The 14468-nt window shown below is 54.5% G+C and overlaps 1 protein-coding gene across 1 annotated transcript in view; it reads right to left on the minus strand.

The window, feature by feature from the left end:
• XKR7 (XK related 7) overlaps positions 1 to 8739 on the minus strand; it is a 29349-nt gene extending 20610 nt beyond the window's left edge. Inside the window, exon 1 of the mRNA XM_087888942.1 lies at positions 8108 to 8739. Within this exon, the coding sequence (XP_087745068.1) occupies positions 8108 to 8739 (632 nt within the window). The remainder of the gene's footprint in view (positions 1 to 8107) is intronic.
• Between the last annotated feature and the right edge of the window lie 5729 nt (positions 8740 to 14468).

Genomic DNA, 14468 nt, shown 5'->3' on the forward strand with positions numbered 1-14468 from the left:
ACATCCTCTTCAGCCTCCTCGCTGTCTGACGTGAGCACCGGCTGCGCAGGCTGCTGGCGCGACCCCACATCAGCCTCCTCATCGTCGGGATCAGCCACGATCCGCGCAGGCCGCTGGCGGGCCACAACAGACTCCCTGTCAGGTGATCTCACCATGGGCTGGCCCCGCCCCTCGCCCTCCCCTCCCAGTCACTCCTTACCTGGCCTGAGAAGGTAAGGATGACAGCAGGGGATGGAGAAGCAGCCGGGGCAGAGACCCAAGAGATACAGAGAGAGTAGGAGAGAGACAGACAGAGAGATACAGAGAGATGGGGAAAGAGAGGAGGGAGGGAGGGAGAGAGATATCAAAAGAGTTTTGTGATTCCCGGTGTTTTTTAACAACTAGTTCTCTGCCTTAATGACAGGCTGGGTAGGCGTGGCTGGGGGGTGTCATGTGACTGGCGGAAGTGAGTGACACCGAGTTGGCCACGCCCACCCAGGTTTTGTGGCTCCCGGTGTTTTCTTTTCTGTGGGAAACGGGTCCAAATGGCTCTTTTGAGTATTTAAGGTTGCAGACCCACTGGTCTAGGGTCTCCTGAGCAGGAGGTTGGACTAGAAGACCTCCAAGGTTCCCTTCCAGCTCTATTCTGGCGGATTGACTGACTCCGCGTTTCAGGAATTCATAGAAAGAAATCATAGAGCGAAGCGTAGAATCATACAATCATAAGAGTTGGAAGGGACCTCGGAGGTCTTCTCATCCAGGGGTCTCCAACCTTGTCAGCTGTGCTGGCTGAGGAATTCTGGGAGTTGAAGTCCACAAGTCTTAAAGTTGACAAGGTTGGAGATCCCTGATCTAATCCCATAGTCCCCCAATCTTTGCGGCTTGGCGGGCTGCTGGGGGGTGGTGGAGAGAAGGGAACTGGGCCCCACGAATTGAGCTGGGAGTTGGGGACGTCTGTTCTAATCCAACCCCCTACTCAAAGCGGGAGACCTTGTGCCATTCTTGCACTGGCCTTGTAGGCTGTTTGGAGGGTCAGGATGGAGAAATGTAGGTGTGGGAAGGGACCTCAGAGGTCTTCTAGTCCAACCCTTTTCCCCAACTCCTTTGACCATCTTTTCTGACAGAGAGAGAGAGAGCGATCAGTCAGATGGAACCGAAGTTGCCTTCAGAAGTTGTGGGAGCTTTCAAGAAGAGACTGGACAGCCATCGGTCAGAAATGGTGTCGTTTCTCCTGCTTGGGCGGGGGGGGGGGTTGGACTAGATGACCTCCGAGGTCCCTTCCAACTTCGTTAATCTGTTCGGACAAGATCTTGGAGAAAGGCTGCTCAATCTCTTCTTAAAAACCTCCGGTGATGAAGCACCCACAATTTCTTCATCACCCCTTAATCATCTTGGTCTCCTCTGACCCTCTTTCCCCATTGTCTTCTGCCCAGCTTCAAAAAGACCATCAGATCCATCGCAGCCCTCAAGAAGAGGAAGAGGAAGAGGAAGAAGGAAAAGGCTGGGCTGTTTGGGGCACAGAGGGAAGGCATCTGCTTTGAAAGCCTGGAAGACTGAAGCTGTACGAGGGGCACCTGGGATGATTTGACCCCCATCTCCCTTTCTCTGTCCCCAACCAGGGCCCCTCCTCCGGTTTCATTGTCTTGGGAGGGGGGAAGGGATGACTGGGGAGTTGGAGAGAGGAAAGGAACAGAGGGGGCAGGAGGTGGAGACTGAGGCCTTGGCTAGGGGAGCATATGGATTGTGACCCCTCTTCCAATCAACAGGCTGTCAACCCAGCTGGTATTCTGGAGCCAAACGCTGTGATTAGATAGATAGATAGACAGACAGACAGACAGATGATAGATAGATAGATAGATAGATAGATAGATAGATAGATAGATATAGATGGATGAAAGATAGATGATATAGATGATAGATGATAGATAGATGATAGATAGATAGATATAGATGGATGATAGATAGATACAGATGGATGATAGATAGATGATAGATAGATGATAGATGATAGATAGATAATAGATGATAGATAGATGATAGATAGATATAGATGGATGATAGATGATACATAGATAGATGATAGATAGATATAGCTAGATAATAGATGATAGATAGATGATAGATAGATATAGATGGATGAAAGATAGATGATATAGATGATAGATGATAGATAGATGATAGATAGATATAGATGGATGATAGATAGATATAGATGGATGATAGATAGATAATAGATGATAGATGATAGATGATAGATAATAGATAGATATAGATGGATGATAGATAGATACAGATGGATGATAGATAGATGATATATGATAGATAATAGATGATAGATAGATATAGATGGATGAAAGATAGATGATATAGATGATAGATGATAGATAGATGATAGATAGATATAGATGGATGATAGATAAATAGATATAGATGGATGATAGATAGATGATAGATAGATGATAGATAGATAGATATAGATAGATGATAGATAGATATAGATGGATGATAAATAAATAGATATAGATGGATGATAGATAGATGATAGATGATAGATAGATGATAGATGATAGATGATAGATGATAGATAGATGATAGATGATAGATAGATAGATAGATAGATAGATAGATAGATAGATAGATACAGACAGACAGACAGAAAGACAGACAGACAGACAGACAGATGATAGACAGACAAATGCTCTCTCCCTGAGCTGCCCTGGGGGCACAAGATCCATCAACAGATGGGCCCTGCCCACCTCAGCCAACCTGTGAGTTGCATTTGAAGAACCCACATTGGGAAAAGCTAGAGGGGGGAGGGGGGCTTTGGCTGCAACCTAGAGCTCCGCAGCATTTGGGAAATAATTCAGAAGATGGTTTGGAGCACAAAGGGGAATGGGGGGGGGAGGTGTAGCTGCCCTCCGCAGCCTTTTAAGGCAGCCGCATCTCCTCCACCCTGTGGACAGTCACCTCCTTTGCATCTCAGGCATAGCTGGCAGCATCTTCTGGGAGTTGAGTTGGAACCATTGGCCTCTGCACAGGCCAGCCTGCCAGGCAGGGGGGAAGAGCCAAGCAATTTGGCAATTTAGCTTGGAAACTCTTATGCATGGCTCAATATTTTGGCCTCGGGGACAGGAGGAGCCCCAAAGTCCCCGCTCAGCCATTAGGCAGGGAGTGGGCTCAGGGGTCAACGGCTCCCCAGAGCTCCCCCTCCTCTCCAAGCTGCCTAGCAGCAAATGGGAAGCAGACCAGAGTCCGTTCCCATCTGTCTTTTGGCTGGGTTTCTGATGCCCTCTAGAAAAAGTGCAGAGGAGAGCAACCAGTATAATTAGGGGACTGGAGGCTAAGACATAGGATGAACGGTTGCAGGAACTGGGCCTGGTTAATCTAGTGAAGAGAAGGACCAGGGGAGACAGGAGAGCATCTTCCAAGATTTGAGGGGCTGCCCCAGAGAGGAGGAAGGGGGTCAACCTGTTTTCCAAAGCACCTTTGAAGGCCAGACAAGGAACAATGGATGGAAACTGACCAAGGAGAGATTCAACCTGGAAATAAGGAGAAATTTCCTAACAGTGGGGACAATCAACCGATGGAATCAACCTTCAGAAGTTGCGGGAGCTTTCAAGAAGGGACTGGACTGCCATCGGTCAGAAATGGTGTAGAGTCTCCTGCTTGGGTGGGGGGTTGGACTAGATGACCTCCGAGGTCCCTTCCAACTCTGTGATGGTAATCTGTAAAGCCTTGGACCCTCCACATGCTGTGGGCCTTCGGATCGATCACCCCAATCGGGGAGGGGGGCGGGGACAGGCCTCACCGGCAAGGGTCCAGCTCCTCCCGTTGTATTTATGACTAGTTTTTTTTTTTTTAATTTTAATTTGATTTATATGCCGCCCTTCTCCGGAGACTCAGGGCGGCTTACAATGCGTTAAGCAATAGCCTTCATACTTTTGTATATTTATACAAAGTCAGCTTATTGCCCCCACAAACCGGGTCCTCAATTTACCTACCTTAGAAAGGATGGAAGGCTGAGTCAACCTTGAGCCTCGGCGAGATTCGAACCTGCAGTAATTGCAGGCATCTGGTCTTAATAACCAGCTTAATAACAGGGTGCCTTAGACCACTGTACTACCAAGGCTCAAGTTTGAGCTACCAAGTTTGAGTGTTGAATGAACTGGAGCATCTGTCGCTAAGGGAGGCAGTCGTAAAGGGAGTCAGACTCAATTCTAGAACCCTTTTTTGTGGCAGTTGTTAAGGAATTCTGTAGTCATTAAGCGAATCTAGCTTCCCCCAATGATTTTGCTCATCGCAAACGGAGATCAAATCACTCGGGAACTGGCACAAGTTACAAATGCGAGGAGAGAAGCTGGGCAACCGGGAATGTGGATGACCCCCAAACCCCAGGATCAGGTCCCATGTCGCCCCTCCAGACAGTCCCCCCAAGGGGGTGTGGCAGCTGGCCTACCTCCAGACCTGGCCGAGTTGGATCAGGTGAATGCAGGCCCGTCTCTCTCCTCCTCGCGCATAAAGAGAGTTGCACTCAATTTTAGAACCCTCTTTGCAGCAGTCGCTAAGCGAATCATGTGGACATTAAGCGAACCTGGCTTCCCTCAGTGACTTTGCGGATTGGGGAAGGTCGCAAACTGCAATCACATCACCTGGGAAGCCTGCACAAGTCACAAATGCGAGAAGCGAAGCCCGGGCAGCTGGGGACGCAGCTAACCCCAAACCCCGAGACTGGATTATGTGCGCCCGACTCTCTCTCTCCTCAGGGGTCCTGTCACCCATGGGGCACGGCGGCTGGCCTACCTCCAGACCCGGCCGAACTGAAGCAGATGAATGAGGGCCTCTCTCTCTCTCTTCACCCAGTCATAAAAAGAGTCACACTCAATTTTAGAACCCTTTTTACGCCAGTCGCTAAACAAATCATGTGGTCGTTAAGCAAACCCAGCTTCCCACCGTAACTTTGCTCATTGGCGATGGTCGCTGACAGCGATCCCATCACCTGGAGACCCTGCGCACGTCACAACTGTGGCTGGGGATGCGGATAAACCCCCAATGCCCACATGCACCTGGCTTTCCCACTCCCACCAGTACCCTCCAAGGGGGTCCCCGAGCCTGGCTTTCCCTGGTCCTGGCTCTCCTCCCCAGGAGTCCCCTAGCCCATGGAGTGCGGCGGCTGGCCTCCCTCCAGACCTGAGGGCCGGGCTCTCTCCCCTTCCGGTGGTAAAGAGAGATGTCCTCTATTTTAGAACCCCGTTTTGAGCTGGTTACTAAGCGAATCATGCCGTCCTTAAGCGAACCCTGGCTTGCCCCCATGACTTTGTTCCTCGGGAGCCCCACCCCGGGGAAGGTACCAGACCGGATCACTCGGCGATCCTGCAGAAGTCCCCAACGCCAGGAGCCAAGCTGGGCGACCGTGGAGAGGCAGCCCCAAATCCCAGGACTGGGCCACGTGCGCCCTGCTCTGCTCCTTCCCGGGAGGGTCGGTCGTCCATCCCCCTACCCTAAGGCTCCCCCCAAGGCCCATGGGGCACGGCAGCTGGCCTCCCTCCAGACCTGAGGGCCGGGCTCTCTCCCCTTCCGGTGGTAAAGAGAGATGTCCTCTATTTTAGAACCACGTTTTGAGCTGGTTACTAAGCGAATCATGCCGTCCTTAAGCGAACCCTGGCTTGCCCCCATGACTTTGTTCCTCGGGAGCCCCACCCCGGGGAAGGTACCAGACCGGATCACTCGGCGATCCTGCAGAAGTCCCCAACGCCAGGAGCCAAGCTGGGCGACCGTGGAGAGGCAGCCCCAAATCCCAGGACTGGGCCACGTGCGCCCTGCTCTGCTCCTTCCCGGGAGGGTCGGTCGTCCATCCCCCTACCCTAAGGCTCCCCCCAAGGCCCATGGGGCACGGCAGCTGGCCTCCCTCCAGACCTGAGGGCCGGGCTCTCTCCCCTTCCGGTGGTAAAGAGAGATGCCCTCTATTTTAGAACCCCGTTTTGAGCTGGTTGCTAAGCGAATCACGCCGTCCTTAAGCGAACCCTGGCTCGCCCCCATGACTTTGCTCATCGGGGACGGTACCAGACCAGATCCCTCGGCGATCCTGCAGAAGTCCCCAACGCCAGGAGCCAGGGTGGGAGACCGCGGAGAGGCAGCCCCAAATCCCAGGACCGGGCCACGTGCGCCCTGCTCTGCTCCTTCCCGGGAGGGTCGGTCGTCCATGCCCCCCACCCACAAGGCTCCCAAGGCCCATGGGGCGCGGCGGCTGGCCTCCCTCCACACCTGGCCGAGCTGGAGCAGGTGAATGAGGGCCGGGCTCTCTCCCCTTCCGGTGGTAAAGAGAGGTGCCCTCTATTTTAGAACCCCGTTTTGAGCTGGTTGCTAAGCGAATCACGCCATCCTTAAGCGAACCCTGCCTTGCCCCCATGACTTTGCTCGTCGGGAGCCCCACCCCGGGAAAGGTACCAAACGGGCGACCACCAGATCCCTCGGCGATCCTGCAGAAGTCCCCAACGTCAGGAGCCAAGAGGTGGGAGACCGCGGATAAGCAGCCCCAAATCCCAGGACCGGGCCACGTGCGCCCGGCTCTGCCCCTTTCCGGGAGGGTCGTCCATCCCCCTACCCTAAGGCTCACCCCAAGGCCCATGGGGCACGGCAGCTGGCCTCCCTCCAGACCTGAGGGCCGGGCTCTCTCCCCTTCCGGTGGTAAAGAGAGATGCCCTCTATTTTAGAACCCCGTTTTGAGCTGGTTGCTAAGCGAATCACGCCGTCCTTAAGCGAACCCTGGCTCGCCCCCATGACTTTGCTCATCGGGGACGGTACCAGACCAGATCCCTCGGCGATCCTGCAGAAGTCCCCAACGCCAGGAGCCAGGGTGGGAGACCGCGGAAAAGCAGCCCCAAATCCAAGGGCCACGTGTGCCCGGCTCTGCCCCTTCCCGGGAGGGTCGGTCGTCCATCCCCCTACCCTAAGGCTCCCCCCAAGGCCCATGGGGCACGGCAGCTGGCCTCCCTCCAGACCTGAGGGCCGGGCTCTCTCCCCTTCCGGTGGTAAAGAGAGATGCCCTCTATTTTAGAACCCCGTTTTGAGCTGGTTGCTAAGCGAATCACGCCGTCCTTAAGCGAACCCTGCCTTGCCCCCATGACTTTGCTCGTCGGGAGCCCCACCCCGGGAAAGGTACCAAACGGGCGACCACCAGATCCCTCGGCGATCCTGCAGAAGTCCCCAACGCCGGGAGCCAAGAGGTGGGAGACCGCGGAAAAGGAGCCCCAAATCCCAGGACCGGGCCACGTGCGCCCGGCTCTGCCCCTTTCCGGGAGGGTCGTCCATCCCCCTACCCTAAGGCTCACCCCAAGGCCCATGGGGCACGGCAGCTGGCCTCCCTCCAGACCTGAGGGCCGGGCTGTCTCCCCTTCCAGTGGTAAAGAGAGGTGCCCTCTATTTTAGAACCCCGTTTTGAGCTGGTTGCTAAGCGAATCACGCCGACCTTAAGCGAACCCTGGCTTGCCCCCATGACTTTGCTCGTCGGGAGCCCCACCCCGGGAAAGGTACCAGACCGGATCACTCGGCGATCCTGCAGAAGTGCCCAACGCCAGGAGCCAAGCTGGGTGACTGCGGATAAGCAGCCCCAAATCCCAGGACCGGGCCACGTGCGCCCGGCTCTGCCCCTTCCCGGGAGGGTTGGTCGTCCACCCCCCCCCCACCCATGGGCAAGGCTCCCAAGGCCCATGGGGCGCGGCGGCTGGCCTCCCTCCACACCTGGCCGAGCTGGAGCAGGTGAATGAGGGCCGGGCTCTCTCCCCTTCCGGTGGTAGAGAGAGATGCCCTCTATTTTAGAACCCCATTTTTGAGCTGGTTGCTAAGCGAATCACGCCGTCCTTAAGCGAACCCTGGCTCGCCCCCATGACTTTGCTCGTCGGGAGCCCCACCCCGGGAAAGGTACCAAACGGGCGACCACCAGATCCCTCGGCGATCCTGCAGAAGTCCCCAACGCCAGGAGCCAAGCTGGGAGACCGGGGAGAGGCAGCCCCAAATCCCAGGACCAGGCCACGTGCGCCCGGCTCTGCCCCTTCCCGGGAGGGTCGGTCCTCCATGCCCCCCACCCATGGGCAAGGCTCCCAAGGCCCATGGGGCGCGGCGGCTGGCCTACCTCCACACCTGGCCGAGCTGGAGCAGGTGAATGAGGGCCTGCAGGATCCAGACGCAGAGGCGGCAGCAGCCCAAGCGGGGCGCGGCGGCGGCCGAGGCAGCAGCGGCGGCGGCGGCGGCGGCGGCGCTGTCCTTGGTGCTGAAGGCGGCGGCGGCGGCGGCGGGCGCGGCGGCGAAGTCGTAGACGAACCACCTGAAGCTGAGCAGCTGCACCACCAGCGACGGGAGCAGCACGAAGAGCAGCGTCAGCCCGAACCACCAGTAGTGGCCCCGCAGGTAATAATCGGCCGCCAGCCACAGGTCGCTGGCGCCGTCCGAGAAGAAGACCAGCAAGGCGCCCAGCACCCAGCAGCAATCCCGCAGGCTGTAGGCGCGGCCCCGCGGCCCGGGCACCGGCACCGGCAGCGCCGTCGGCGGCAGGAGAGGAGGAAGAGGAGGAAGGGGAGGAAGAAGGGGAGGAAGGAAGGGAGGCGGCGGGGCGGAGGAGCAGGAGGAGGCGGTGGCCGGGCTGCCCGGGGCCCGCCTGGCCCCCCGCGGGAGGCTGCCGGCCTCCGAGCCTTCCCGGCGCAAGAGGGGCGCGGGCGAGGAGCAACGGGGCGCGGCGGCCGCCTGGCCATCCGACTTCGCGGCCATGTTGGCGGGGAGGGGGAGGGAGAAGGCAGGCACGGCCCCAGACTTCCGGGCGGACCAGGCAGAGGGGGGTGGAGGGGAGCCCCGAGCGGGCGTCGGAGAAGCAGGAGGAGGAAGAGGAGGAGGAGGAAGGGAGCGGCCAGGCCGGGCAGCGCCCACCCTACCGCGGCGCCGCCCCCCAGCAGGCGTGGAATGGGGGGCGGCTGCAGCCGGAGAGCGAGCCCTCCAGGCCTCCTCGCGGGGCCGCGCCCCCTCTCCCCCTCCCGGCACGCCCACCCCCACCCCCCACTCTTCCTCCCTCCCGCTGCTGCCCCGCCCCGAAGGCTAGGTGGGGCTCCCCTCCTCCTCCCCTCCCCTAATCAGCGCTCGCCCGGCGACCGAGGATGGGCTGGGTGTCCTACTCCGCTTCGGGCCGGTCCGCGCCATTCATCCCGGGGAGAGGGGCAGAACCCCCCCCCCTGCCTCCCAAGGTTGCAGGGGATCAAAAAGCCCTAATCATTGGGGGGGGGAGGGAAGGGGGTCCTGCAGAGAGAGACACCACCCCCCCTTGGGAAAAAGCAGGGCTGTGTCCTGGCCCGGACCCCCGGAAAAGTCCTGCAATCTACACACACACACATATAAACACACACACACACACACACAGAGAGACACACACCCAGAACGTGATCCGTCCCCTTCAAAGCCCGAGTCGCGTGCCAAGGAGAATTCAGCCTGGAGAGAATCCAGTCAGAAAGAGTCAAGATCATTTCGGGGGGGGGGGGACGGACCTGGCAAGGGTTGTCCCTGTAAACCAATTAAGGCTGCTAATGAGGGTGTGTTTGTATGGGGAGGGGGCGGGAGGGGTGTCCCACCAGTAAAGCATCCTCCCAAGACAATCCTGTGTAGCCTCTCTTGAAAATGCCAGAGCTGGACTGGGAAGAATTATTCTTGTAACAAGGTAAGGGGGAAAAACAAACAGATGCCATAGGGCCCTTATATCCCTGGTTGTGGGGGATGGGGCTTGTGGGGGAGGGGGAGAGGTATCTCTTCTGCTCCTGCTCTCCACTTGGGTGTTTCTAGCCTCACATTCTCCCCCACCCTCCCTTCCTCTGGCAAGCATCAGGCTTAGATCTGGCCAGGAAAGGCGATACTTCGCTCTGCTACAACAGAGATTCTAGAGAGAAATGCTTTCCATGGACTCCTAATTTCCCCACTCTTCAAGGAGAGATTTTTTTCCCCTCTCAAGTTCGCCGCTGAAGCAGAAAATGAGCTGTGTGCACTTCAGGGTTGGAGCCAGGAAAAAAATAAATAAATAAATAAAACAGCAACCAGTTTCCTAGTCATCTTTGGAACCGTCTACCTTGGCCAAAGAATTCTGGATCCAAAATGTAGGTTTCTGCTCCAGCTTAGAACCGTTCAGAGGTAAACAGCCTGCACCTTAGATAAGTGATGGTGGCTGCAATTTCCATTGTGATTTTGCAATATCGGGTAGTTGTGTGTAGTGGGTGAGTTTTTGTTCTACGATAATAGCTTCGCGCATTGTGCCGGCACACAGAAAAGCTTTCGCTCCACCACAAGGCCTGGTATTGTGCAGCTGGTGATGGAATCAGGGGTGTGTCAGCTCAGGGGTGTGTCGAAGCACTGGAGGTTTCTTTACAAGGGCTAGTAGACATTCTCGTAAGGACTGAGTGGGGAGGACCAGAATGGTTCAAATTGAGAAAGGAAGCGCCCGTGCACTGGATCCCCATTGGCTATTTCAATCCAAGAATGAGTATATTTTACGAATGGCACAGCCAGAAATGGGAGGAGGGATGCAAATGGGAGGTTTTGAGATATTCAGCTAGGAGCATTTGTTAATCAAAAAAAAAAGGGGGGGGGAAGGGAAGGGAAGGGAATAGAAAAGAAGGAAAGGGGAGGGCAGGAAAGGGAAGGAAAGGGCAGGAAATAGAGAAGAAGGGAAGGGAAGGGGAAATAAAGGAAAGGGAAATAAAAGAAAGGAAAGGAAAGGGCAGGGCAGGGAAGGGAAGGGCAGGAAAGAGAAGGGCAGGAAAGGAAATAGAGAAGAAGGGAAGGAAAGGAAAATAAGAGAAAGGAAAATAAAATAAAATAAAATAAAGGAAAGGAAAGAGAAGAAGGGAAGGGAAGGGAAAGGAAAGGAAGGGAAGGAAAATAAAAAAAGGAAAGGAAAGGAGAAAGGAAAGGCAGAAAGGAAGGAAAGGGGAAAGGAAAGGAGGGAGGGGAAGAAAAAAAGAAAGAAAGAGAAAGAAAGAAAGAAAGAGAAAGAGAAAGAAAGAAAGAAAGGGGAAGTAAGTTTGATCTTGAGGAAGAAAGGAAGGGAGGGAGAGAGAGGGGAAGGAAAGGGGAAGGAAGGAAGGGAGGAAGGGAGGAAGGATGATCTTGAAGAAAGGGAGAGACGGAGGGAGGGAAAAGGAAAGAAAGAAAGAAAGAAAAGAAAGAAAATGCGGGTGACTATTAAACATTAACAAGCAGTCATTGTCAACCAGCATGATTGGTGAAGGGACAGTTGACAATGAAGAAATCAGGGTGGTAAATGGCTTCCTTTCCTGGGCTCCAGAGGAGATAAGGATGGACTGAACGGTTTGGAGGTATAGAAGCACTTAATCCCAGGCAGTGACAAATGTAAGGAAGATTATGAGGGATAAAAGCAACATCTGTGTGACCCCCAAAGATCAGGAGAATAATGATCTTTCCGTGGCAATATATATAACTCTGAAAGCTGGACCCGAGACAGAATGAGTGAAAGATATTTGGGGGAGGGGGCTTCAAATCAGGAGTCTGGACACCAAGAGGACCATGGAAGAAGTCCTCATTCCTGCACCAACCCAAGACTCTTCTTCCTTTGTCTGTGACCGACAGGAGTAATTCACTTCCTTCGGGCCTGTGATGGGAGCAGATAAAGGGGCCAGAAACATTGATCACACTCTGCAAGATGGAGAGAGGGAGAGAAGGAGGAAGATAAACCGACCAGGCGGATGGAGACAACTGGAAAGTTGCCAATAGCAAGACAGGAGGAGTTGGGCTCAGGCTGCATCACTTCCTCAATTCAACCACGGTCCGACCTGCAAATGAAAAAAAATAAAATAAAATTACACAATAACAAGAGTTGGAAGGGACCTTGGAGGTCTTCTAGTCCAGCCCCCTGCTCAAGCAGGAGACCCTATACCTGTGGCACGTGGAGCCATATCTGTGGGCACGGGAGTGTTGCCCTAGCTCAGCTCCAGCGCGCATGTGCGTGCCGGCCAGCTGATTTTCTAGCCTTCCGAGCCAACCGGAAGTTGGGAAACTAACCATTTCTGGCCTCCAGAGGATCTCCGGTGGAGTTGGGAAGGCTGTTTTTGCCCTCCCCAGGTTCCAAGAAAGCCTCTGGAGCCTGGGGAGGGCGAAAAATGGCCTACTGGGCCAGGGGTGGGTTCTAATTTTTTTTACTACCGGTTCTGTGGGCGTGGCTTATTTTGTGGGTGTGGCTTGGAGGTCATGTGACTAGGTAGGCGTGGCTAGCTGGTCAGAGTCATTTCTGGAAGGCCCTCGCACTTACGACCAGTCCTCGCACTTACGACCCGACTCATTTGTTTGCTTTTAACACTGATCAGCTGCAGGACGGCCCTTTGAAGCCCCCCAGCAAGAGTTTAAACAATTTTTTTCCCTCTAGTCATCAGCTGGGACTCAGGAGGCAGCAATAGATTGGGGGTGGGACCAAATAAAAGGTAAGAATAATGTGGGGGGGAGGGCGGGGGGGAGAACCGGTTCGGTGATGTCATATCGTCACTGCTACCGGCTCGGCCGAACCGGACCGAACCGGGAGGAACCCACCACTGTACTGGGCCCACCGTGCCATTGCGTGCCAAAAGTGGGGGGATTGCGGGGGGGGTCGCGCGTGCGTGCGCGGGGATGGGTGGGGCGCATTGAATTATGGGTGTGAGCACACGCATGCGCGACCCCCCCCCCACGCTCCCCCTCGCTTTTGGCACAAGACAGCAAAAAGGTTAGTCATCACTGCCCTATACCATTTCAGATGAATGGATTGTTCTTAAAAACCTCCAGTGATGGAGTGCCCATAACTTCTGGTGGCAAGCAGTTCCACTGGTTAATTGTCCTCCCTGTCAGGAAGTTTCTCCTTAATTCCAGGTTGCTTCTCTCCTTGATTGATTTCCATCCATCGTTTCTTGTCCTGCCTTCAGGCGCTTTGGAGAATAGGTGCCCCAGCCCCACCCCCTTCTTTGGGGCAGCCCCCTCAGACTGCTATCATCTTCCTGGCCAAACTTATTCTTCCTTCTCTCCTGCTAAGGTCACCGGAGGCGTTTGAGAGCTTTTGTTCTCCAGCCCAGTCGGCCGGGGAGGAAGGAGAGTCGGAGGGAAGAGGGGACAATACCGGTGCCCAAATTATCTCTTTTCTGGAAGGTTGTTTTCCTTCTGTGCAACGGTGGCGTTGGGAGAATTGCTGGGGTCAGATGCTGCCAGGCGAGCTGATACCTCTGACTCATCGCGAGCTGCTTCCTTGGCCAAGGGGCAGCCGAGGGAGCCCTGCCAAAGAGAGGAGCCCGTCTGTGCCAAGAAGTGGGGGAGACGGACTGGCAGGGGAAGAGAAGGGCTGGCATTGCGGTAAAAAGAGGGGGAGGGAGAGAGAGAGAAAGAGAGAGAGAGAGAGAGAGAGAGGAGGGAATCCTAGAATCACAGGGTTGGATGGGATCCTGGAGGTCATCTAGTCCAACCCTGCTGCCCAAGGCAGGAGATCTTATTCGATCCAGGAGAGATGGTTGTCCAATCTTTTTGATAATTGTTTCTTTATATCCTCTCTATTATTTTTTTAAATAACTCAAAGCGGCGAATGTATCTAACTTAGCTTCCTCCTCCTCTTTTCCCCACAACAACAACAACCCTGTAAGATAGGTTGGGATGAGAGAGGGAGGGACTGGCCCAAAGACACCCAGCCGGCTTTCATGCCTAAGGCAGGATTAGAACTCCCCATCTCCTGGTGATTGGCCCAAAGTCACCCAGCTGTGAGTTGTAATCCCGCTTTAGGCATGAAAGTCAGCTGGGCGGCTGAGCCAATCACCAGGAGACAGGGAGGGAGGGGAGGGAGGAAAGGAAAGGAGGGGAGGGAGGGATAGAGGGAAGAAAGAAAGAGAGAAAAAAGGAAGGAGAGAAGGAAGGAAAGAAGGAAGGAAAGAGAAAGGGAAGGGAAGGAAGGAAGGGAAAGAAAGAAAGAAAAAGAAAGAAGAAAGGAAGGAATGAAAAAAGAAGGAAGGAAGGGAGAGAGAGAAAGAGAAAGGGGAGGGAAGGGAAGGAAGGAAGGAAAGAGAAAGGGAAGGGAAGAAGGGAAGGGAAAGGAAGAAAGAAAGAGAGAAAAAGAAGGAAGGAAGGAAGGAATGAAAAAAGGAAGGGAGAGAGAGAGAAAGAAAGAGAAGGGGAGGGAAGGAAGGAAAGAAAGAGAAAGGGAAGGGAAGAAGGGAAGGGAAAGGAAGAAAGAAAGAAAAAAGAAAGAAGGAAGGAAGGAATGAAAAAAGAAGGAAGGAAGGAAGAGAGAGAGAGAAAGAGAAAGGGTGAGGGAAGGAAGGAAAGAGAAAGGAAAGGAAAGAAGGGAAGAAAGAAAAAGAAAGAAAGAAGGAAGGAAGGAAGAAAAAAGAAGGAAAGAAGGAAGAGAGAGAGAAAGAAAGAGAAAGGGGGAGGGAAGGAAGGAAGGAAGGAAAGAAGAGAATATACCCCAGATTAAACGTGGAGTCACTTTCAAGAGC

The sequence above is a fragment of the Pantherophis guttatus genome, chromosome 3, assembly GCF_059756535.1.
Source record: "Pantherophis guttatus breed Tessera chromosome 3, ASM5975653v1, whole genome shotgun sequence".
NCBI lineage: Eukaryota > Metazoa > Chordata > Lepidosauria > Squamata > Colubridae > Pantherophis > Pantherophis guttatus.